General features: G+C 57.8%; 1 protein-coding gene and 1 long non-coding RNA gene across 2 annotated transcripts in view; one reads left to right on the plus strand and one right to left on the minus strand.

Moving 5' to 3' along the window:
* The first annotated feature begins 10,771 nt into the window (after nt 1-10,771).
* The window catches only part of QSOX1 (quiescin sulfhydryl oxidase 1), a 35,016-nt gene continuing 20,360 nt past the window's right edge, over nt 10,772-25,427 (plus strand). The window contains exons 1-2 of the mRNA XM_002715011.6: nt 10,772-11,112; nt 21,743-21,843. Coding sequence (XP_002715057.2) covers nt 10,860-11,112; nt 21,743-21,843 — 354 coding nt within the window. The 5' untranslated portion in view covers nt 10,772-10,859. The remainder of the gene's footprint in view (nt 11,113-21,742; nt 21,844-25,427) is intronic.
* Nucleotides 21,339-21,838, minus strand: LOC149125285 (uncharacterized). The gene is made up of 2 exons (XR_016210354.1): nt 21,722-21,838; nt 21,339-21,526 (listed from the first exon to the last, which is right to left on the minus strand). It is a non-coding gene; the product is annotated as an uncharacterized LOC149125285 (long non-coding RNA).

Consider the following 25,427-nt stretch of genomic DNA (forward strand, 5'->3'; position numbering starts at 1 on the left):
ACCGGGACAGAATCCGGCGCCCCGACTGGGACTAGAACCCGGTGTGCCGGCGGCGCCGCTAGGCAGAGGATTAGCCTAGTGAGCCGCGGCGCCGGCCACCCCGATGTCTTCAGTGAGCTTGCTTCATGGGCTGCAGGCCCACTCTACTACAGGAGCAATCTTGACATTGCTTCAGCGGAACCCTGAGGATGTGGCAAACGGTTTTAGGAACCCAGCCTGGACTGCCTGCTTGCTAGCTGCGAGACCGACCCCACGTGGAGGGCGTTGTTTTAAAAGTTAACTAATTAAAATGCCGGTGCTGTGGTGCGGCGGGTTAGGCCACCGCCTGCAATGCCAGCATCCCATATGGGTACTGGTTCAAGTCCCGGATGTTGCACTTCCAATCCAGCTCCCTGCTGGTGTGCCTAAGAAAGCAGCAGAAGATGGCCCAAGTGCTTAGGCTCTTGCACTCACCCGGATAAAGCTCCTGGCTCTTGCCTGGCCCAGCCTTTGGCCACGGCAGACATCTGGGGAGTGAACCAGTGGATGGAAGATCTTTCTCTCTGTGACTCCCATTCTCTCTCTGTAACTTTGCCTTTCAAATAAATAAATCCATCTTCAAAAAATTAAAGTATAACAAACAAAATTGATCTACTGCTGCAATGCAGTACCAATGAGAATACCAGCAGGCTTTAAAAGTTTTATGTTTTACTTTTAATAAATAGCCAGATTATAAAATTCATATAGAAATGCCAGGAACTGGTCTAACCAAAACAAATTTGAAAATGAGCAAGAAGGGGGCTGGCACTGTGGTGCAGTGGGTTAAGCTGTCATCCCTCACGCTAGCGTTCCATATAGAGGGCTAGTTGGCTTTCAGGCCAGCTGCCTGCTAACGCACCTAAGAAGGCAGCAGAAGATGGCCCAAGTGTGGGGCCCCTGCCACCCATATGAGAGACAGGGATGGAGTCCCTGGCACCTGGCCCAGCCTCAGCCATTGTGCCCTTCTCTATGTAACTCTGCCTTTCATATGAATCTTCTTTTTTAAAGATTTATTTATTTATTTGAAAGTCAGAGTTACAGAGAGAGAGAGAGAGAGAGGTCTTCCATGAAGGTACAGGGGACCAAGGACTTGGGCCATCTTCCACTGCTTTCCCAGGTCATAGCAGAGAGCTGGATCGGGAGTGGAGCAGCCGGGACTCGAACCGGCACCCATGTGGGATGCTGGTGCCGCAGGCAGCAGCTTTACCCACTACACCACAGCACCGGCCCTCATACAAATCTTTTAAAAGAAAAAAGAACCACCTCAGTCCATCATTAATCCCTTCACAAAAATAGTGCCCCGAAGACCTGATTCCCTCTTGTAAGTTCTCACTTCCTGACACCGTTTGCACGGAGGAGTGAAGTCTCCCTACGAGTCTCAGTGGAGACAATCCACACACGGACTGTAGTGATCTGCGTGTTCAAACCTGCACAAGAACAGTCAGAACCAGAGCAGGCAGTTGGCACAGCAATTAGGATTCCGCCTGCGGGGCCTGTGTCCCATATTAGGAGCCTGGTGTGGATCCCGCGTCCTCCTGTTGGATTCAGCTTCCCACTAATGCAGACCCCAGGACACAGCAGAAGAGCAGACAAGTCCTGGGTGCCTGCCACCCATGGGAGACCCAGAATGAGTTCAGTAGATGCAAGATCTCTCCACCAACCCTCCCCCCGCCTTTCAAATGAATTTTTTTTAAAAAAAAAGAACAGTTGTAACTGCTTTACTAATGACAGAAAAAAGTAAAATAGCTAGGTTCCATCAATAGCAGAATGGACAAACTGTTGCATATTCATTCATGTTCCAAAGTTCATGGAAAAATGCATATTATAAAAAATGCTTGGATTTCAAAAATTTTTGCGTCAAAATCAACTTATCTGATGAGTCATTTTCTCATGAAGTTTGTGAAGTACCCTCATGCATACTACACAATAAAAAAGAAAAGAATTATTGTATCAGTGTCGCTCCCCCTCTTCGCAGAGGAACGACACAGGACCCTGCGCTGTTCTTTTGTCTGCTCGGCCCTCCCCGGGTTTGCTGCTGGTTCTTCCCGGGTTGGCTACTGTCCCTTCCACCTCCGTGGAAGGGCGGTTCCCCCTGGCCACTTTCCCCACTTCCGCAGGGGAGCGGCACACCGCCGGCCGGCTCTCTCGGGGGCTGCACAGGTGTTCCTTCAGATAGATGTTCCCCTTAGATGTTCCTGGTGCATGTTGTCTCTCTCCTCCTTTATAGTCCTCTTCCACCAATCCCAACTCGGCTGCCCACACGCCGAGTACGCTGCTCTCCTCCAATCAGGAGTAGGTCCTACAGTTTATTGGTTGAACTGGAGGCAGCTGTGTAGAAGCTGTTTCTCCCTTCTCAGCGCCATATTGTGGGAGAGCAGATGCATAGAGTAAGTCTTAATTCGAGTAACTTAGTCTAGTCTGAGTTGCTCCCCACAATCAGTACCTCTGAAAGCTGAACACAGACTTGTTACGTAACAGCAAATCCACTCCTAGGCACATACCCAAGAGAAAAAATGGAACACAAGCTCACTAAGAAACCTTGCACATGGATGTCCACAGCATCATCACTCGTATCAGTCAAAGGCAGAAACAGCACTCAGGCCCGTCCCCTACTGAGGATAAATTCTGAACCTAACTCTGCACAACTGCGAACAGAATGAATCTCAAAAACACCACGCTGGGGGCCAGCGCCGTGGCGCAGTAGGTTAATCCTCTGCCTGCAGTGCCAGCATCCCATACAGGCGCCGGTTCTAGTCCCGGCTACTCCTCTTCAGATCCAGCTCTCTGCTACGGCCTGGGAAAGCAGTGAAAGATGGCTGAAGTGCTTGGGCCCCTGTACCCATGTGGGAGACCCAGAGGAAGCTCCTGGCTCCTGGCTCCTGGCTTCGGATGGGCGCAGTTTCAGCTGTTGTGGCCATCTGGGGAGTGAACCAGTGGATGGAAGACCTTTCTCTCTGCCTCTCCCTCTCACTGTCTGTAACTCCACCTCTCAAATAAAATAAATAAAAATTAAAAGAAGAAAAACCACCATGCTGGTGCTGGCGATGTAGTATAGCAGTTACAGCTAGCACCTGCAGTGCCGGCATCCCACACGGGCGCCAGTTCAAGTCCCGGCTGCTCCAGTTCCCATCCAGCTCTCTGCTATGGCCTGGGAAAGCAGTGGAAGATGGCCCAAGTCCTTGGACACCTGCACCCACCTGGGAGACCCGGAAGAAGCTCCAGGCTCCTGGCGCAGCTCCGGCCATAATGGCCATCTAGGGGGTGAAGCACCAGATGGAAGACCTCTTTCTCTCTCTCTGTCCCTGCCTCTCTGTAGCTCTGCCTTTCAAATACATAAATAAATCTTTAAAAAAAAACATGCTGAGAAAAAACGGCTAAGCAGAAAAAAAATACTTCCTTTGCCACTTAAGCAAAGTTTTAGAACAGGTACAACTAAACCGTGTGACCTAAAAGCAGCTCAGATGAAATACATGAAATGTGTTCACCTAATATAAATTTTAAAAATTATATTCAAAAACAGTAGATCAGAGGTTGGCTGAGCTGGTGCTGGTTTTGGGCATGTAGGAGCAAACTGTCTTTGGATCTGGAATGTTCTGTATTTTGACTGTAGTGTTGGTTACATGGGTATGTACATTTCTTCGAAACACACTGAAGTGTTCAGTTGTAATGGATGAAGCTGTAAATCTACCTCAGTAAGGCTGGCATTAAAAAACGTAATACGGCCGGCGCCGCAGCTCACTAGGCTAATCCTCCGCCTTGCGGCGCCAGCACACCAGGTTCTAGTCCCAGTCGGGGCCCCGGATTCTGTCCCGGTTGCCCCTCTTCCAGGCCAGCTCTCTGCTGTGGCCAGGGAGTGCAGTGGAGGATGGCCCAAGTGCTTGGGCCCTGCACCCCATGGGAGACCAGGAGAAGCACCTGGCTCCTGCCTTCGGATCAGCGCAGTGCGCCGGCCGCGGCGGCCATTGGAGGGTGAACCAACGGCAAAGGAAGACCTTTCTCTCTGTCTCTCTCTCTCACTGTCCACTCTGCCTGTCAAAAAAAAAAATAAAAATAAAATAAAAATAAAAATAAAAAAAACAAAAAAAAATAAAAAACGTAATAAATGAGCATGAAAAGTTTGTTTAAGAGATAACACGAGGTCATAAAGTTAGACGTTTCTGTCCACATCACGGACTCCCCAGAGGAAACACAGCAGGCAGTGCTGAGAAATTCAATGTCCTAAAAGTCTCTCTCTCCATCTGGTCTTCTCCCCACCAAGTCATTTTTAAAAGAACCAGGACCAGCCAGGAGAGCCCCCTGGAGAACCCGCAGCAAAACAGGGTGCAGACGGACTGGTGCCGTGGCTCAATAGGCTAATCCTCCGCCTTGTGGCGCCGGCACACCGGGTTCTAGTCCCAGTCGGGGCGCCGGATTCTGTCCCAGTTGCCCCTCTTCCAGGCCAGCTCTCTGCTGTGGCCAGGGAGTGCAGTGGAGGATGGCCCAAGTGCTTGGGCCCTGCACCCCATGGGAGACCAGGAGAAGCACCTGGCTCCTGCCTTCGGATCAGCGCAGTGCGCCGGCCGCGGCGGCCATTGGAGGGTGAACCAATGGCAAAAGGAAGACCTTTCTCTCTGTCTCTCTCTCTCTCACTGTCCACTCTGCCTGTCAAAAAAATATATATATACACAAAATATATATTAAAAAAAAAAAAACAGGACGCAGGCATTGACGGCGGCATCGGCAGGCGAAAACCACACACTTGAAATGACCGCTGCGCCCACTTTACAGATGAGGAAGCGGAAGTTCAGAGAGACTGAACCTCAGCTCTCCTGACTGCAGAGACCAAGCACTCATCTGGCAGGGGGGTTCAGGGAGGAGGGGGACCCTCGCCTTAGCCCAATGCCCTCTTTCAACCCGGCACTGCTCCCTCTGCCCACGCGCGCACACGGTGCGCCTTCCAACACGCTTGGACACCGACACCCTTCCCCCCTCTGCGGGCCAACCCTGAGAATCTGCTGTGGGAATGGGAAAGGGTTTATCAATCCTGTCCTGCAACACACAGTGTTGCACTTTATTTATAGCTGTGTGCATGTATCTGTTACACAGGAGCCTTGATAGGAGGTCATTAGCTCTTCCCTGTGTGTGTGTGTGTGTGTTCACCTGTGCTGGTGCACGGTGCGGTGTTCCCCTTGCATTGCCAACAGGTGAGCTAGGGATCAGGGAAGCCCTCCCAGAACACAGGATTCTGCCCCAACTCTCCCTTTCACAGCTGTCCCCTCCTCAACACTACGATGGCGACCTTGGAAAATCTGACAAAAATGAACTCTTCCATGCCCTTACCTTGCTCTGTGGCCTTGGACAAGCCCCCCCACCCCACCCCACCCCGGGCCTTAAATTCCTCTACAGATACAGAGTAAGGCAACTGGACGAAGTGTCCACAGGACAGAAGGAGAGGCTGGGGAGGAGCTGTCTGTCTTCCTCCTCTGCTGTCCGTTCTCTCTCCATGTGCACTCAGGACCCCCTCCCCCAGGAGGCTCTCCAGGGATTCTGCTTTCTGTCCTTGTTTCCATGGCTCTGCGGGGCCCACGTGCAGGGGCCCGGCACGGGGTGCAGCGTCCGCCCTTGTCCGCTCTGCTCTCGCCTGCCTGTTGATTGAGGTGCCAACGTCCACGCACTGCACGGTCAGGGCACCCTCACCCTCTGGCTTGACTGGGCTTGGCCAGTGGGAGGCGCTGGCGAGGGATCCAAGGACGGGGAGAGTGAGGAGAGGAAGTTGTACATTCTCAGGGCCCGCCCCAGCTTCCCTGTTCTCGGCACTTGGGGGCACCAGTGGTTACCACTGGGGCAGCCCTCTTCCTGCCTCCAGCTCTCTCCGGTTTTCCTCAGAGCCCCCTCCCCTTCTCCCCTCTGGTCGGGGAGTAGGAAAGGGCTCGGCGCTGCCCCAGCCCCAGGTTAGCTCCCTGTGCCGTGCTACGCCTCTGCGAGCAGTTCTTCCACGAACCCCCTCAGCAAACCTTTGGTGCCTGCTCCTTCCCGCCACACCCAGCACAGACCCTCCCCCTTCTTGCCCATGTTGCAGCATCAGGATCTGCACCTAGCAATGAAGATGCCTGTAGCCCACACCAGGGTGCCTGGGACTGAGATCCGCCTCTGCTCCTGACTCCAGCTTCCTGCTAATTCAGACCCTAGAGGCAGGCGGATGGCTCAAGGAACTGGGTTCCTGTCAGGGGAGACCTGGGTTGTGTTTGGGTCCTGACTGTGGTCTCAGTGGCATTTGGGGTAGTGAACCAGCAGATGGGATCGGTCTCTCTCTCGCTTTCTCTCTCCTTCCTCACTGCCTCTCAAATACTTACTCACTAAAAAAGAACCAGGGTGCTGGGGCTGGCCCTGTGGCGCAATGAGTTAAAGCCCTGGCCTGAAGTGCTGGCATCCCACATGGGCGCCGGTTCTAGTCCCAGCTGCTCCTCTTCCAATCCAGCTCTCTGCTGTGGCCTGGGAAAGCAGTGGAAGATGGCCCAAGTCCTTGGGCCCCTGCACCCGCATGGGAGACCTGGAGGAAGCTCCTGGCTTCGGATTGGCACAGCTCCGGCTGTTGTGGCCATCTAGGGAGGGGGAGTGAACCAGCCGATGGAAGACCTCTCTCTTTCTCTCTGCCTCTCCTCTGTGTAACTCTTTCAAATAAATAAAATCAATCTTTAAAAAAAAAAAAAAAAAAGAACCAGGGTTCTGAGCTCTCTCAGACCTGGCAGTGTCTCTTCTCAGGTGCTGAGCACTTGTGTCCGGAGCCTCGTGCGAAATGACTAAGTGGGAAGTTATCCCGTGCTCTGCCACCGGGAGACATATTGCGCCAGTACTCTCCTGTTGCTCATCCTCATTACCTGCGTTTGTGTATGTGTTGCCTTCCTCTCCCCATGCATCTCATTTCAAATTCCCTCTCTTTTATTCACGCATGCGGGTGATGACTCACAAGCGGGAAAGTCAACAGGGCTCCTTGCTGTGGGAACAGGAGAGGGCCCACCTCCCGGGGCTCACGGGAGACCACAGGTGTGACATTTGGAAGTGCTTAGACAGCAGCTGAGACTGAGCCGGCCCTGTCCTGACTCTCACCGGATGGACGCAGCTCAGCCCACTCTCTAGTGTGCAAGGGGGAAGGGGGCCGGGCAGGAATTCCTAAGCCCACTCCTCACTTCCAAGGCTTCTGTCCACACCCCTTCCCCCTTCACACCCCACCGCTGAGTACGAGTCCTTCTCTGACTCCTTTCATGCCGGGGGGGGGCGGGGGGGGGGGACAAGCAGAGCAAGCTGGGATTTTTCCGGTTTGCAGCTCTTCCATCAAGCCCAGAGGTTTGTGAATGGGGGCCTGGGGTGGTGGGGAGGGTGCTGCTTTGGGCCACGCCCTCCGCCTTGCTAGCACCTATTTAAGCTTCAAGACTCTGTTCCAACAAAGGCTCCCAAGCCTTTTACAAGCTGAAAATCCCTGCTTTGATGAGGGAGTGAAGCCTCAGCCTCTGAAACTCCCAGTCCTAATCTCCCTCGGCCCTGCTGGCCTCCTCTCCTCCGCTCAGACAGCCCGAGTTCCTCCCCACTCCTGCCAGCCAGCACAGCTTTGTGTGCTTATCTGGGGGTGTCCCTCCCAGGCACAGGCGGAAGCAGCAGACACTGTCAGCTTCATTCCCAGGCCCCGGGGGAGATAAAACTGCAACACTGTGTCCCCACCTGCCTGTTCTTTGGACTCCTGCTGGCACTGGATCGGGCCACTTCAGTGCTTCCAAGCCCTGGCATCCACTGTACCAGGGGGCCGCCCCGCCTGACGGCTCTGGGCCAGGCTTGGTCCCAGAGGTCCCAGGGGCTACAAGGCAGCAGCAGCTCTACGGGACTGAGTGAGTCCCAGGGAGGAAACCCCAGCGGCTGGAACTGAGGCTGGGATACGGAGGCACAGGAACACGTGAAGGGAGCGCCCTTCCTCCACAAGCCCCCACCTCCAGACCCCTGCCTGGAGCGCACTGATCTCACACTGCCACAGACCCCCCCCCCCCACACACCACATTTGGGTCTTGGGCTCAAATACCACCTCCTTAGAAATGCTTTTAAGACCAAGGCAAGAGGGGCCGGCATCTGTGGCTTAGCCTACAACGCCAGCATCCTAGACTGGCTGCTCCACTTCTGATCCAGCTCCCTGCAAACGTGCCTGCGAAAACAGCGAGGGACGGTCCCAGAGCTTGGGTCCCTGCCACCCGCGTGGGAGACCCAGAGGAAGCTCAGGGTGGCCATCTGGGGAGTGAAGCAGAGGATGGACGTTCTCGCTCTCTGTCTCTCCCTCTCTCTGTAACTCTTTCAAATAAATAAATAAATCTTGAAGAGGAGGAGGAGGAGAAAGAGGAGGAGGAGGAGGAAGAGGAGGAGGAGGAGGAAGAAGAAGAAGGCGAGGACTCAGGCAAGAAAAGCCCCAACCTTGGGCCCTGAGCTCTCTGGTCCACTTTCAGCCATGTCCCTTTCTACACAGCAAGAAACCCATAAACTAAGCGGATGCGTCCACCTGGAGTTCCTGCCTCTTGCTGCCCCCCCCTTTTTAAAAAGATTTATTGGGGCTGGTGGATTAAGCTGCTGCCTGTGATGTCAGCATCTGTTTTGAGTGCCGATTTGAGTCCTGGCTGCTCCATTTCCGATCCAGCTCCCAGCTAATGACCCTGAGAAAGCAGCAGAGGATGACCCAAGTGTGTGATCCCCTGCCACCCACGGGCGAGACCTGGATGGAGTTCCAGGGTCCTGGCTTGGCCTGCCCCATTCCCAGCTGTTGTGGCCATTTAGGGAGTGAACCAGCAAATGGAAGATCAATCTATCTTTCCCTATCACTCTGCTTTTCAAATTAATACATCTTTAGAAATAAAATAATATTTATTTGAAAGGCAGAGTGATAGAAAGAGAGAGAGAATCTCTGGTTTGCTGGTTCACTACCAAATGGCTGCAACGGCCAGGCCTGGGCCAGCAGCCTGGAGCTCCATCTGGGTCTTCCTCCTGGGTGGCAGGGGCCCAAGTACAGTATCATCTTCCCCTGTTTTTCCCAGGTGGAGCTGGAAGGAAGCAGAGCAGCAGGTACTTGAACTGCCACTCCAGTAGTAGGTCTGGCGTTGCAAGTGGTGGCTTAACCACCGTGCCACAGGCCAGCCTGCTCTCACCCCTTCCTTGAGCAGACTGTGGGCACCTGAGACCTAGCACTCACTGCCCCAGCGACAACGGGTCTGCACGAGTCCCCACGGGCCTTTCTCCCCAGTGTCTGGCCCCTTGAGGAGCCGATGCGTGGTCAAGAGGTGGCTATCTGTAGGCCGTGTGAACGCGGCTCAGATGTGCAGCCTGGGGTGGCACAGGTATGGGCACAAGGCTCTGAAGTCTGGGGTGGAGCTGGGGTACGTAGGAGGAGGAGGAAGCCAGGGGGCCAGCGACCATCTACCCTCCCAGCCACCACATTCCAGCACACATCTCAGAACCCAGGGACTTGACCACGTGGCCTTGGGCTGGCGCTGCGGCTCGGCTAAGCCTCCGCTTGCAGGGCTGGCATCCCCATGGGCACCGTTTGTGGAGTCCTGGCTGCTCCACTTCTGACCCATCTCCCTGCTAATGGCCTGGGAAAGCAGTGGAAGAAGGGCCAGGTGCTTGGGCCCCTGCACCCACGTAGGAGACCTGGAAGAAGCTCCTGGCTTCCGCCTGGCCCAGCCCTGGCCCAGCTCTGGCCATTGTGGCCATTTGGGGAGTGAACCACTGGATGGAAGACCTCTCTCTCTTTCTGCCTTTCAAATAAATAAATAGAATTTAAAAAGGAAAAAAAAAAAAAACAAGAAAAAATGTTGCATTCCAGGTTATTATAAACATACACATTTTAGAAATAACAAGATAGGAATTGTGTGTGACTTTATGTAGACACCATGCATGCATAGGTCTCCGGTAATGAGAGGTGGGCTTGTCCCTGACCACCCTGTCCAAAACAGCCCCCCCACCTCGATCCCACCCAAACGCGAGTTTCTTCATTGCGTAGTCACTGCCATCCGATCTGCACCACCGGAACCCAAAGCCCCCCGCCCCCGGCCTCTGTGTCCTCGCCTCATTCCTGGCACCTGCGGCAGCTCCGGCCCTTGGGCCTCCACCCAGACGTCTGGCCCCGGGGAAGCGGACAAGTCTGAGCAGGAAAATCCACTCGCACCTTGCTCCCCCGAGCACCACACGCGAGAGGGGCCGAAGCGGCGGACGGCGGCGGGGGTCCCGACGGGAGGAAGCCCCCTACCAACACCCCGGGGGTGGCCGGTCTGCAGAGGCCCCCCCACCCCGGTCGCTGGCGCCTCGGGAGGGGCGGGCGCGTGCACCTGACGGCTCTGGCCGCCACGTTATCGGCCACTACCCTGCCACGCGCCCCTCTTCTCTGCCTCCGACTGCAAGTCACCCCGTCCCATCGTCGGCGGGGTCCCCTGGAAACGCGGGAACCGCTACCCCCGAGTCCAACGGACTCCCCTCCCGTTGGATACGGGGGCCGCGAGAGGCCAAATGTCCTCCCCGAGTCCCCGCGGCACTCTCGGGCGGGCGCCTGGCTCCTTTCGTGTGGGGCTTGGTGGGGGGCTCCCAGACGCCCACGTTCCCAGCCCCCCGGGGTCTTGAGGGCGGGAAGCCGGCGAGCGCGGCTCAGCGCGCAAACCGCACGCCGGCTTCGGGAGGCGCCCGGGCCCGCCCCAGCGAGGGGCGGGGCCGCGCTGGGGGCGGGGCCGGGGCGGGGCCACGTGGCTCCGCCCCGCGGGCTGAGGCCCGAGGAGCCGCGGCACCGCCCCGGCACCGACCGGTCCCAAACTTGCGCGCGGTGGTGGGCGCAGCCGCCGAGGATGAGGAGGTGCGGCCGCCGCTCGGGGCCGCTGCTGCCGCTGCTGCTGCTGCTCGCGGCGCCCGGCGCCCTGGCGGCCCCGCGATCGGCGCTCTACTCGCCCTCCGACCCGCTGACGCTGCTGCAGGCGGACACGCTGCGTGGCGCCGTGCGGGGCTCCCGCAGCGCCTGGGCCGTGGAGTTCTTCGCCTCCTGGTGCGGCCACTGCATCGCCTTCGCCCCGACGTGGAAGGCGCTCGCCCGCGACGTCAAAGGTGAGCAGCCGCGCCGCCCCGCCACCTGCCCGGCAGGGGCCGCTACCCCCGCGCCCCACATTCCTCCGCACCTGGCCCCCTCCTCCTCCCCGCACCCCGCACCGTCCTCACTCCCGCCCCTCCTCCCAACCTCAGCTTTGCCTCCCGGCCCTGTGCGCCCTACACTGCTTGCCCTGCGCCCCCTGGGCCCCCACCCCTCGGAGGGGTCCTCGTGGCTCGTGTCCGGCCTTGTGGGCAGTCCCCTTCCTCTCGCCCCGGACCCTGGCCGCATCCTGCCTCCCCTACCACCTGTCTCCACCCCGGGGCCGGTCCACACAGCTCTGCACTTGGCTCAGGCTGCTCCTTGCAAACCCGGCCTTCCAGCTCCCCAGTTTCTGGGCCAGCTCAGTCTGACTGTGTCTTAGTTCATGCTCGCTCTTAGACCCGAAATGGTTCGGCTTCAGGTGCCCACTCACTGGTCTGGCCACGAAAACCCTTCGTCCTGCATAGCTAGGGGCCATGGGTTGTGAGCCCGCCATTCATTTAAGAGCAGCCTGAGGGGTAACGGGACAAGAAACCACCGAAGTATATGGGGAGAGAGAGGGATTGAGTTTTGCAGGTGTACCCTATTACAGATACGTGAGCATTGCGCCATGCCTGGCTAACAACAGTAAGAAATGTTTACCGACACCTCACTGATGAGCCCTGGACACAGGCACCTCACAGCTCCCATTGGGCAGGAGTGGTGCTGCCGATCCGCCGCCCCTGGCAGCTACATCCAGATTGTGGTGCCAGGTCATTGAGCGAGAGCCACGGGCATCTTCCGGAACAGGCGTCTTTCGAGAGAAAGGAGAACTGGAAAGGAGGCTGTGTCTCCTGGTGTGCTTGCAGGGCGGTGACCGAAGTGGCTAGACGGAGCCCTGTGTAGGTTGTCGTGGGTGTGGGCCCAGAAAAGGCCTTTTTATTTATTTATTTTTTTAAAGATTTATGTATTCATTTGTTTGAAAGACAGAGTGACAGAGGAAGAGACAGAGTAAGTTTTCCATCTGCTGCTTCACTCCCCAAATGAATGCAGCAGGCAGGCCTGGGCCAGGCTAAAGCCAGGGGCCCAAGCACTTGGGCCACCTTCTGCTATTTTCCCAGGCACATGAGCAAGGAGCTGGATGGGAACTGGAGCAGTAAGGATTTGAACTGGCACCCTGCTTAGCCACTACACCGGCTCCTGGAAATTTCTTTTTTAAAAAAAATGTATTTGTTTATTTGAAAGAGTTACAGAAAGTCGGGGAAAGACACAGAGCAGAGAGATATCTTCTATCTGCTGGTTCACTCCCTAAATGGCTGTCATGGCTGGGACTGGGCTAGGCTGAAGCCACGGGCCTGGAACTCCATTTGGGTCTCCCGCATGGGTGGCAGGAGCCCAGGCACTTGGGCCATCTTCTGCTGTTTACCCAGGCACATTAGCAGGGAGCTGCAGCCAGGACTTGAACCTGCGCTCATATGGGATGCTGGTGTCACAGACAGCAGCCTAACTAGCTGTGCCACCGCACCAGCCCCCTGGAAAAACTTTTCTGAACAAAACTTAAAAACCCCTCTGCAACCTGCATTTCACATGGGCGTGCATACCTCCTTGGCGCCATCGCCATCGTCCAAATGTGCCGTCTCCCAGCAGCCCTCACACTCACATCTGGCCAGGGCAGGAGGAAGGAAGACGTGGGCCAAGGTACAGAGCACAGGGCGGCAGTGTCGGAGGACACACTCAAAGAGGTCTGTGCTGGCTGCGTTTGGACGCAGGTCAGGGCAAAGATTAGTTTCCAGCTGACTCAGGTGTTTGGACTCCTCGCAACCCAGAGTTTTCCTCTGAACTGCACATCCAGATGCCGGCCCCGCCTGCCTCTTGGCGGTGATTGCCACTTTCGGAAGCGGTCGGCCTCTCTCCCGTGCGTGGAGTGAGTCTCTCCCGGAAAAGTAAAAGCAGAAACCTGACCGTGAAAGACAGTGGAAGGCGCAAGGTCCAGAGATGAACCGGGGTGCATAGGAGCTGGGAGATGGACGTGGAGATGAGGTCTCCGGTGAGGCTCGGAGGTGGGTGGCCCTGAGTCAGGGTCACGGTCAGGGGAGGCACAGTCTGGTACCGGCCGGAAGTGCAAAATGTCCTCTGCTCCTACCCTAAGGGGTGTTTCCTCGCCAGGCTGTGCTCAGAGGCTAGGGCTGGTCTCACCCCACTGTGGGCTGAAAACGCCTGGCTGTGGCCTAGACCGGGGCTGCGTTCCCAGCACCCTGGGCTGTGTGAGCCTGGCACATGCCCTGGGCTAATGGTTCAGGTGTCTCGGGCGGGGGGTGGGGGGGGTGGGGGGGGAGAAGAAGGGAATTTTGCAATCCTGCCCAGCTGGCTGCAGGCATCTAATCTGACTGGATAGGTCTCCTTTCTTCTACAACTTGGGTGGTAGGTTCCTGGGGCCAGTTGCTGCCCAAGGGAGGGGGGGCAGAGAGCTTGACCTGGCCTGCCCCCGTCATCCCCCCCTACTCCCATTGTCCCACCAGGAGTCCAGTGTAGACCTTCATCACTATTCACTGGCTAATCATTCTGCAAATATTTATTGAGTGCCAAAGCAGTGTTTATATTACAGCTAGGAAATTGAGCTGCCCACAGCAGGAAACTTGGCAACCGTGGGGAAGCTGTGTTTGAAGAGGGCCAAAGGAGTGGCTAAGCCATTTCTTGTGGTAGGAATTCAGGGACGGGGAGAGGCAGGGAGGACTGATCTGGTCACCGAAGGCCTTCATTCAGGCAGTCACTCATGACATTTGCCTTATGCCAGTGCTTTGCTAAGTAAGGGCCTTTGTTGTGTGTAATCTTTACCTGAGAAAATACCCAAGCCACTGTTGACCCCATTCTTTCCTGCTGTCCGGAGCCTGGCAGAGGGCCGGCGAGGGGGAGAACGACACGTGCCGAGCCGTGGGGATGAGACTTGGGAGGCGGGCGTGTGTGCACGACAGCGGGGAGTGCTGGTTTGGCCCCCTTTCTCCTCCAGGGCACACATGATGCCTCCTCCTTGTATCCCTGGCACACCCAGCAACAGCCTGATCCGGCATGGGAGCCCACGGAACACTCGGGGTGGCCGGTGGCCTGAGCCTCCCGGGCTTCCAAGTGGGGATGTGGGCCGTGGAAACTTGTGCAGGTGCAGAGAGCCTCCTGACTCAGATGTAGGTGTCAGCCAGGCCCGGGGGTAGGGAGGGGGTTTCATCCGTCCCATGACCTCACTGCCCAGAGCCTTCAACCAGGAGGCAGGAAGGACATGATGGTGACCGCATGGCCCCGAGGAGCTGGGCATGGATAGGCCAATTCCGGGTCTGGAGAAGTTCCGGAGACTTGGGCCCGGGAGGGGCTGTTACCTGGGACAGCAGCAGCAGGAGCCCCCCTCTCCCCCAACACTCACAGCTGTCTGGGCTTTTCCTGTCCCCAGCCTCCCCTCTCTCGTTGCCTGTATACTTGGGAAGTACAAATCCTCCGCCCAAGGCAGCCATTGCAATGGATTTCTGTTTTCCCCAAGAACAGTGCTGGACAGAGCCTTGCTGGCCTCCTGGTGGTGTCCGGCCATGGAGGGAGGGCGGCCTTTCAGCCAGCAGAGACACTCACTCCCAAGGCTCCCGACCCCTACTGAATACAGCCTTGCGACACAAGCAGGACAGGAGCCCGGGCTGGGTCCCCTTGGGCCCTTGTCCCGTCACCGGTTAAAGGGCAACACTGCAGCAGATGGCAAGGCCCCAGCCGGCGCCCGCTTGCTCACTGCACGGTCGGGCTCAGGGTGGGGTCTGTTAATGAATAGGGCAAAGAGAGAGCATTTCTGTGTCCAGACTCCCACACGGCTCTGAAAGGAAGCAACAGGGCTGGGCCAGAGGGCCAGCACCTGCTATCTGGTGTGCTTCTCCCCTGCTGTGTGTGGTGGGGGTGCCCTTGGTTGAGGGCCAGCACCTGCTATCTGCTGTGCTTCTCCCCTGCTGTGTGTGGTGGGGGTGGTGGGGTGTGGTTGGTCGCTGAGCCAGAAGGTTAGTGGATTCAATTCTTTTCTCAGCTACCTGCTTAAGTTTTTAATTTGCCTTTTATAAAGGGTCTTTTAAGAGAGAGAATAACTTTTTTTGAAATCTTAGAAGCTTCTGTACATGCGTAGGCATCTTTGGTTCATAGGCCTAATTTGGGGCCCTCCTTGCAGTTTTAAATGTATTGTTTAAAATTTATTTGAAAGATAAAGAGAGACACACACATATATGGAGAAAGAAAGAGGTATTTTTAAAAAAAAAAAAAGATTTATTTTATTTGAGTTACAGAGAAAGGTAGAGCCACACACAGAGAGAGGTCTTCCATCCACTGGTTCACTCTCCATATGGCCGGAGCTGAGCAGAGCCAAAGCCAGGAGCCAGGAGCTTCTTCTGGGTCTCTCGTGTGGGTGCAGGGCTCCAAGCACTTGGGCCATCTTCTACTGCCTTCTCAGGCCATAGCAGAGAGCTGGATCGGAAGTGGAGCAGCTGGGACTGAACTGTCTGTCACCCATATGGGATGCCGGCACTGCAGGCCACAGCCCCCGCCCCAAGAAAGATCTTCTGTCCACTGCTTCACTCCCTAAATGTCTGCAGCTTGTGGGGCTGAGCCAGGCTGAAGCCAGGTACCTAGAACTCAATCCAGGTCTCCCACTTGGGTGGCAGGAACCCAAGTACTTGGGCCATTATCTGTAGCCACCTCCCCCCCAAAAGGTGCACATTAACAGGAAGCTAGAATCGGAAGCAGAGCTGGAGCCCAAACCCAGGCACGCTGATAGGGGATGTAGGTATCCCACGTTATACCAAATGTCTGCCCCAGGGCCTCATTTTATTTTTAAATATTTATTTATTTATTTGGAAGTCAGAGTTTCAGAGAAAGAGGGAGAGAGAGAGAGAGAGAGACAGAGACCAATCTTCCATCCATTGGTTCACTCCCCAAATGGCCACAATGGCCAGGAGCCAGGAGCCAGGAGTTTCATCCAGGTCTCCCACATGGGTGCACGGGCCCAAGTACTCGGGGCATCTACTGCTTTCCCAGGTGCATTAAGCAGGGAGGTGGATCGGAAGTGGAGCAGCTGGGACGTGAACCGATGCCTATATGTCACAGACAGTGGCTTTACCTGCTATGCCACAATGCCAGCCCCTTAAATATGCTTCTTAAAATACAATAATGTTGGCCGGCGCCACGGCTCAATAGGCTAATCCTCCGCCTGTGGCGCCGGCACACTGGGTTCTAGTCCCGGTCGGTGCGCCGGATTCTGTCCCAGTTGCTCCTCTTCCAGTCCAGCTCTCTGCTGTGGCCCAGGAGTGCAGTGGAGAATGGCCCAAGTGCTTGGGCCGTGCACCAGCATGGGAGACCAGGAGAAGCACCTGGCTCCTGGCTTCGGATCAGCACAGCGGTGCCGGCTGCAGCCTAACCTGAGGCTGCTTTGCAGCAGGGCCGAACCAGGGGCTTAATTCTTACCTTTGTAAAGGCAGGCATAGCTGGAAGGTGGAGTGCTTTTGGGCAATTGATTTCCCCTTTGGTCTGGTCTGTCAGAGAGGAGATAAAGGCTGCGAGGGAGGCACCACAGATGGAAGCAAGAGTCTTCAGCAAGAAAGAATTCAGGTGTGAGACAGCGCAGAGTGGTAAGGCTTTATTGGGAACAGGGCACCCGTCAGGATGAAGGGACAGAGAGAGGGCGCCCAGTCACTGGGGCTGGGGAGAGCGAGGTTGCGTGGTTGGATGGAGAGAGTACACCTGGGCAGGCCAGGCGGGCGGCTCAGCAGAGAGCAGAGGGCTGGGGGCGCCATCCGTTTGGACTCCCTAGGTTTTTAGGGGAGTCTGTTTACCCACCTCCCCCTCTCCTCCAGGACAAAGGATGGGGAGTCCTGGAGGGAGGGTTTGTTGGCTGAAAATTAGCAAAATTCCTCCCCAGATTTGCTGGACCCCGGCAGAGTAGGGGGGCTTCCCTTAGGGCTCTGTGAAGGTTTTGCTGCCCCATGTTATCAGGTAACCCCTTTGGTCCTGAGGAGAGAATTCTGGGAGCTTTCCTTGGGGGGAAGGGCTGGGACCACCTGGGAGGTCATCAGGGTCTGGGCAGGACTTTGGAGTGCCAGATGGGGGGCTTCTGGGGCTTCCGCAGTGGGTGCTGGTCTTCAGGCCTGTCTCACACACACATGGACTAATTTCTGACTTCCTGCCTGACAGTGCCCCAAGATCCTTTCCCAGTGTCCCTTTGCTGCCTGAGCTTACACGGGCGTCTTAAGTTTTCGGTGGCGAGTGCTTTAATAGCTCCCACACGCCTGACCAGTGCCTCGCAGTCAGACGGTGGCTTTGGCTCTGAGGTCATCTTGTCCAGCTCGGCCGATGATCCCCATCCCCCCGAGAGCCAGCCTCACCCCTGCAGGGACTGCCCTTCACCGGCAGTTTCTGTGTGACCCAGCCGGACGCCCGAGGCCTCCCTGCAAGACCCAGTCCTGGTTTTTGTCATTCTTGCCGGTGACTCATAGGGTACTGCAGAACCGAAAAGGGTCCCCTCCCAGCACATGCTGACTCCGAATTTGAAAGCCAGACAGAATGGGGCTCAGGACAGGAAGAGCAGAGGAAGAGGAGGGACCTCAGGAAGCCCCTCTCTGTGTGCCTCCAGGGGTCTCGGGAGCAGGGGGCACCAGCAGTGTCATCAGGGCCCTGTTGGCAGCGAGCGGAACTCTGCAAAGGCAAAATGAAAGCAAGTTTCGCGTGAAGATCGCGGATGGCTGTAACCTGATTTTCGGATTGATTGGTGTAGCTGAGCAGGAACAAAAAGTAGACGGGCCATTTCAAAGTCACTTTCCTTGTAAAGGTTAAAGAAGCGGAGACTTCCTGATCATGCAGGCTGCAGCTGGCCTGCTGGTCGATCCGGCTGTCTTCTCTCTCCCTCTCTGTCTCCCGGGTTCCCACAAGGTCAGATCCACGAGACTCACTTCAACGCGGCCGTGGGAGTGACTGCTTCTTGGCCAGTCTCTCAGGCCTGGTGCAGGAGCCCCGGTCACATCAGTGGCCTCCTGTAGAGCTGTGACGTCCTGGGGTGATGAGTGGTCAGGGCCACAGCGACCCGGGTCAGTCCATGGCTCATCAAGTCCTTGGTCAGGACTTTCCCAGCATCCCACTGGCCCCAGCCTCCACTTCCGCCTGCCCCTGGGGCTGGGCCGGTCTGGTGAGTGCACAGGGACTCAAAACGAGAGAGAGGCAGGCAGAGATAGCTACCAAGCATCGCTTCCCCCGTCCTCCGCTGCCAACCCACCCCCCCTTCCTGAGTGCCCTGGAAGCTGATAGAGTGGCTCGGAAGCTGATAGAAGCTAATAGAAGCTGATAGCGTGTCCCCGGAAGCTGATAGAGTGACTCACTGTGCAGGCCAGAGCCCTCCTGAGACTTGGGCAGAGGCTCAGATCTTGGGTTCGGGTCCCAGGTCTGTGTGCGTTGGGCCCAGCTATCTAATCGCTGTATCACACAGCCAAGGAGAGCAGGTTTAGAGATAAATGCCCACTTGCTCTCCTGATAGTGTTGTGGGGAGCACTAACCTGGATAGATTGGGTATAGGATAAACTCTCAGCGCATCTGCTGATACCACCTCAGCAGGAGCTCGGTCTAGGCCCTTCCAGTTGAAGCATCTTCAACTAGAAAACAAAACCGTTTTGTAATCGGAGCAGACAACACCCATAGAAAGGTGACACCCTGACCCTGGTGAGGTGCAGGAAGAGGAAGTGGGGTTTGGACAAGCTCGGCCTGCTTCCTCCTTCTGTGATGGTGGAGTCAGGTGAGGGTGGGCCCTGCTGCTCCCTGAACGCCAGCCTCCCGTTCCTGAGCCGTCCCACCCAGAGTCTCTGTGCCTCACTGGCCTCCAACACTGGCCTGGAGAGGAGCAGGTGTGGTCCTCCGTCCCCTGCCGAGTGGCCCCGAGAGACCCTCTGCCTGTGCTCATACCTGACGGCGCGCACTGGCAGAGGGACCTATACTTTCCTTCCGCGCCTGGTCTTCCCTTGGGGTGCTGGGCTGCTCTTGCCCAGGACCCACTGTGGAAGTCTGTACTCCTCTGGTCTTGCTTTACCCCTCATGCCTGCCATCACAGGGGGTCGGCTTTTACCTCGCCTCCCCCTGCACGGGGACCTGAGGGAGGGCCGAGGCTGAGCGCTGCTGAGGGCCGGCCCTGGCCCGGGTCAGTGATGTAATTCTACAAACATGAGCTGAGCACCTGTCACGTGTTGGGGAATGGGGATGCTAGGCGGTGAGCACGGGAAGGCACCATGACGTCTGTCGATGGGCAGGATGGTGAGCCAGGTCCCTGAGCCCCGGGGCCTGTGAAGTGGCTCTTCCTGGAGGAAGCGCTGTCCAACCTGAATTGCGCCTGATGCCCAGGTTGAGTGGGGGGGGGGAGGGGCGCTGTGGAGACCCTTTCTTCTGGGGCGTGGTCTGGAAATGGGAGAGAGCCCTGTGTGGCCTCCAAGGGTGGCCGGGCCAGGGGAGGAATTGCCGATGCCTGGAGATTCTCCCAAAGGCAAGGGGAGCCACCAAAGAACAGTGATGGAAGGTGACAGTCGGGTCCACGGAGCACATTAGAACTCCTGGGGGCAAGGAACCAGGTGCCCCAGCCAAGGCAGGACAAGGCAGGGAGGCCGGGCAGGGGATGGGAGGGAGAATGACGGAGGTAGTGGCAGTTAGGATGAGCAGATGCGCGTGTGGGCGGGCTGCCTGGTGCTGCCCCTGCCAAGGGGTGCAGGTGGGGGCAGGAGCGGGGTGGCCCCGGGCATCGGAGCAGGCCCCGACTGCACCTCTCTTTGTGCGGCGGCTCACCACCAGCTTGCAGTGTTTGGGCCAGCTTAAGTGGCTGCCCTTACGGGCCAGGGGAGGGGCCTGGCGAGGCCGAGGTTTGGGCAAGTTGGGAAGACGGAGTGCTGGGATGTGGCTCGCCTGTCTCTGCTGAGGGCCTCTTTAGAGTCCGTCTCTGTTAAACACTTCCATGCACTCCCTAACCCTTCCCGGCTCGCTCCCCTGCAGGCTCCCTTAGCTCCAGTGGCCTGGACAGACTGCCAGCAAGCAAGGGGCGGGTGGGGAGGCTTCCTGTGTGCAGCTTCCTGTGTGGCTTTCCTCTGCGGGGTGGGGCAGAGTTAGCTTGGCTCTCCCCGCCTCTGTCTCGTGGCAGTAAGCCTGCCATTCCTGCCTTGGGCATGGAGTCTGCCTGGGCTCTCAGGCCTTATGAAATAGTGCTATGTCCTGGCTGGTTGACGGGCGCCTTATCCAGCTATGTCAGGGTGGGTACAGGGTGGGCTGCCTGTGAAATCCCCACCCCTGGGTCCTGCTGGAGTTGCGCGTGTGTCCCAGGGCTGCCCGGGGCCCCAAGCTGAGATGGGGACAGCCCTGGCCCCTCTCTGCCCCTATCTGTCCCGGCCTCCCCTCCCCTGGGAGCCTGGTCTCCCAGAGCCCCGCATGGCCTGGCTGCTCCCTCCCTGGCCTTCCTGCTGTGTTTCCTGTTCCCTGGACTCAATTTCCTGTGAGGCCCGTGCCGTGGTCCAGGGGTCCGGTATCACAGCTGGTGTGGCTTCACGTGGGTCTTGTAGGTCTTGCCTTCCAGCCGGGGCCCGCTTTCTGTAGGCCAGAACCTTGGCGGGTGCTCCGGGGGCCCCCGACCTGGCGTCACACCCACCTGGTTTGCCAGTTGCCTTCTGCTTCCCAAGTCCTGGCCTGTGCCGTTGGTCTCCCTGCCAGAAAGCCCCAGCGGAGAGGGGCCTGGGCTGGTTGGGGGAGCCGTGCTGATCCACTGCCAACCTCAGGCCTCGAAGCTTCTTTCCCTGCGGCTCCTGGATTCCAGGTGCCTTCGTCTTCCTCCCCTGGATTTCCTGCCTCCACATCTGGCGCGGGACCCAATCCCCCAAACCCTCTGCCCCGCCATCCAAGGAGGGCTGATTGCCAGTACACCTGGCCTAGAATCCCCCCCGGGGTCCACTGGGGAGGTCATCCCACCCCCATGCATGCCTGCCCCCCACCCTTCAAGAATTGACCGCCTCCTGGAGGGCTGCAGGGTGGAGGCCACACCAGAGCTTGGGGGAGGCGGGGCAACTTCCTCTCTCATCTCTTTCAGCCCCCAGCCCCGCCCTCACCCGCCACCCCGCAGAGCAGTGGGAGAACACAGATACCATTACAAGGCAACATTACTTGTGCTTGTTTAACTGCGTCCAAAGCACGGCACATACCCCCATTTTTTAAAAATATTTTTAAATTTTTTATTTATGTGAAAGGCAAAATGAGACAGAGATCTTCCATCCGCTGGTTCAGCCTCCACAGCAGGCTGAAGCCGGGAGCTAGGAGCTCCATCCGGGTCTCTGGTGCAGGTGTCCATGTACTTGGGCCACCTTGTGCTGCTCTCCCAGGCACATTAGCAGGGAGCTGGATCGGAAGCAGAGCAGCTGAGATTCTAAGTGGCGCTCTGGTATGGGATGCTTAATTCGCGATACCGTGACACCAGCCCTGGGGCTAGTACAGACTTTCTGAGGAAGGGGTGCCCTAGCTCAGAAGAGCTGCGGGGGTAGGGCAGGTGGGCGTTGCCTGGGGGTGTGCCCCCCCCCCCGCCCCGTTTCTTACCCCAGGGTGTTGTCCTTTCAGATTGGAGACCAGCGCTGAATCTCGCCGCCCTGGACTGCGCCGACGAGACCAACAGTGCGGTGTGCAGAGACTTCAACATTCCTGGCTTCCCGACTGTGAGGGTATGTGGGGTGGGCACAGCTCTGTGGGGTGCCCGTGCTTCTGAGCCTGACCGGTTTCGGTCCCAGCCCCGGCTTGACCAAACAGCCATGGCAGAGGCAGGAAGATCGAGGTTTGTCTGGTTTGGAAAAATCCTCCCGGGCTAAGGGAACTGACCCCGTGGGGCTGTGTGGGGCCGGGGCTCAGCTGTTCGACTTTCAGCCATGGGCCGGGGAGAACACCCAGGCAGGGTCTCCTTCTGTTCTCCTGGCTGACCTCCAAGCCCTAGAGGTCTGACCTTACTCTTTGAAAACCTGGATTCAGGTGCTGACCCATCCCTGGACAATAATAGACCCCACGGGCCTATCGGTGCTCCGGACAGGACCCCAGGGACACTGGTGGGCTCCCCCTCACCAGCCAAGGGCTATGAACCCCAGGAGCTCAGAAGCGACCCGTCAGGGTAGAAGTGCCCAGGCCTGAGGTGCCAGGGCTCCCTGGCACGGCATGGGGGTCATCACAGCCAGGGCTTGAGGGCTCTGTCCCCCAGGCACTGGTGGCAAGTGGCCCGAGCTCTCTGCCCACCCCGGGGCATCTGAGCAAAGTCCAAGGCCCTCACATGGCAGCGAGAGGGCTATGGCCACAGGGAGGGTGGTGCCAGCGCCCAGACCGGGCTGGAATCCTGCGGGTTTTCTTCCACATGAGAGACGCCAGATCCTCTACCCAACCTCCGATGACACGCAGTACACCCCTCCTGCCTGAATACCATCAAGAAAAGCAGTCTCCTTCCCAGCCCATAGGAATAAGCAGGAAATGCCTTTCAGAGCCGAAATGCCACGTATTGTCCCCAGAACATGATATCTCTGAGCTCAGGGACCTCAAGTTCCAAAGCATGGACCGGAACAGCCTGATTACCCCAACGGCATTCGTCTGGAAGGCACGGCCCCCGCGCGCGGCCCCCGCACGGCCCCTGCCTGTGCAGCGGAGTGTGGCTCTAACTCCACGTGTCACTTCCTGGAGTCCAGTGACACGCTGCTGGATTCCGGGGGCTCCCCAGCCCAACAGGACGCCCTTCCTACACTGTCTGGCTTAGCTGAGGCCAGCCCAGGCTGGGGCACAGGGCAGCCAACAGCGGCTACCACACTGTTTAGTGCTTCTCGGCCCTTCCTTTACAGTCAGAGCCCTCCCGGCCAGCCCTGGCCCAGTCCTCAGCCCCAAGATGCGTAACTGGGAATCTTGAAATGGAGCTGAGCAGGGCCAGCCGCCCTCAGGGGAAGCTGTAGGCAAACCGGCATGGTGGTACCGGAAGCTGAGTTCCCCAGGCAGTGCTCTGCGTCAGCACAGTGGCCCGCGCTCTGCAGGGCCTGGCACCTGGGCTTTCCATTTCTGCCCAGGAGAGGCGGGGCCCTGGGGGCTGTGAGGGCGGCAACCCAGGCAGGTGGCAGTGCAGGGCCCCTGTGCACCCAGGAGTCACGCAGCGCACGCAGCCTGCATGCCGCAAGTGACTCGTCATGTGCGTAACCGCCCAGCTGGTCTGGGAGGGCCCTGCCCTACTCTCCTTGGCCTTCTCCTGCCTCCAGACGGGCTGGGCCTACCTGGCCAGGCCAGTCCAAACGTCATCTGTCCCCAGAGACTGGCGTCATGGCTTCCTCCTGGCAAGGCCTCCCCCGCCTCTCCCGAGGAACCTGTAGCTCGGTTTCGGCCAAGTGAAGCGCTCAGGGTCAAGTGCTTCAAGCTGCCCCCAGGGTCTCTGTCCCGAGGCAAGGCGGGGTGTGGGGGCCTCTGATCCTGTGTGTTTTCTCTGGGAGCTGCAGCAAGCAGGGCTCATATTACAACCCGAACCCAAAGTAGGTTTGTACCCAGCATTGCCAAAACACAAGTCTCAGAAAACAGTATTTGTTCTAAGCGCAGTACGCGCTGGTATTTTCTGTTTTGTTCATTTCTTAAAAAAAAAAAAAAATACCAGCTGCGGTTCACCAAAATTCATTCTGCAGCCTGCTTCCAGGCTTCCTGGTAGTGTTTGGCAAACACCACGCAGACGGATTCCAGAACTCTGGAGCCGCCCACCCGCCCCACTGAGAGCTGCAGAGCCTGTAGGCATGGAGGCGGGGCTCCCTAGAAAGCAGGCAGACCCTGGAGGGCCAGCCCCGGCTCTTACCTGCCTAGAACACCCGCGTGGCAGGGGGAGGAGACAGTGCTGCTGCTGCTGGTGTCGCGGGGACAAGCCACCCCGATGACCTCTGTCACTGTCCTTTTCCTCTGCCTGCTCCTTGCCACCGTGAGCAAACAGTGAGCTTCCACCAACCCAGCCTGTTTAGCAAACACCGGGCCAGGTCCCGTCAGACTGGAGCTGGGGCCCCGGCCGGGCGAAAACAAGGCTCGGCAGGGAGGGGCCGCGCAGCCCTGGAGGCTGCACACCTCGGCAGGGGATTGCCCCTTGGTGAAGAATGGCGCAGGCCCCTCGGTGCCCGGAGGCTGGGCTGGACCGAGGCAAGCACTGGGGTGGGAGAGGCCGGGTCTCATCCCTTTGCGAGGTTCCGTGGAGAAGGATGGGGGTTTAACTGTGTCACTTCACAGCCGTGGGCCTCAGCTTCCTGGTCTGAAAAGTGGGGTGATAGCATCTGGCCAGCATGACGTAGGCTGGGGTTTGGTAAATGTCCGTTTGCTCCCTCGCCTGTGGCTGCTGCTTTCTCGGCAGTGTGCCCCGAGTGGAAGCGTGCCGGCTGCCCAGCGATGCGCACAGCATCACCGGAGACGCCCCAGGCCTGGCGCACGTGCCGAGTGCCCAGCTGGCAGCCCCTTCTCCGCCTCGTCCACCTGTCTGCCCGCAGCAGAGGGGTTCCTCTGGGCTCCCCATCCCCCGTCTGCAGACTTCCCTTAAGCTTTTTTTTTTTTTTTAATTTTTTTTTGACAGGCAGAGTGGACAGTGAGAGAAGAAAGGTCTTCCTTTGCCGTTGGTTCACCCTCCAATGGCCTCTGCAGCCAGCGCACCCCGCTGATCCGAAGCCAGGAGCCAGGTACTTCTCCTGGTCTCCCATGGGGTGCAGGGCCCAAGCATTTGGGCCATCCTCCACTGCACTCCCGGGCCACAGCAGAGAGCTGGCCTGGAAGGGGGGCAACCGGGACAGAATCCGGCGCCCCGACAGGGACTAGAACCTGGTGTGCCGGTGCTGCAAGGTGGAGGATTAGCCTAGTGAGCCGCGGCGCCGGCTCCCTTAAGCTTTGATGTGAAAGCTTGACTTCAGTGGCACCGCTGGTCACCGCGTGTTCCCTGGGCAGCCGTCCCTTAGATGCGTAGCAACCTGCCTTGCGCCGCCTGGGCAGAGGCTGGAGGGCTTCCAGGAGTAAGGCATGAGAGGAGAGGGCCCGGCGCCAATTGCTCCCATGGTGAGAAGGCTCGCTCCTGCAGGCTCAGAAGCCGTGCTTCCTCTTGGGCCGGCGCCCGCCTCCACCGCGGGCTTTCTCAGGATGTGTTTTAAGAAGAGGGCAGAAACGCGCCCTGACTAGATTTCCCCCTGAGCGCCCAGGATGATCAAAGACAGAGATTCCCCAGCCAGCTGGCGGATGTCTGTTGAGTCCTGCAGGGTCAGACCCCCACCACCACCTGCGC

The sequence above is a fragment of the Oryctolagus cuniculus genome, chromosome 7 (genome assembly GCF_051225735.1).
Source record: "Oryctolagus cuniculus isolate XC-2025 breed Fujian yellow rabbit chromosome 7, ASM5122573v1, whole genome shotgun sequence".
NCBI classification, from domain to species: domain Eukaryota; kingdom Metazoa; phylum Chordata; class Mammalia; order Lagomorpha; family Leporidae; genus Oryctolagus; species Oryctolagus cuniculus.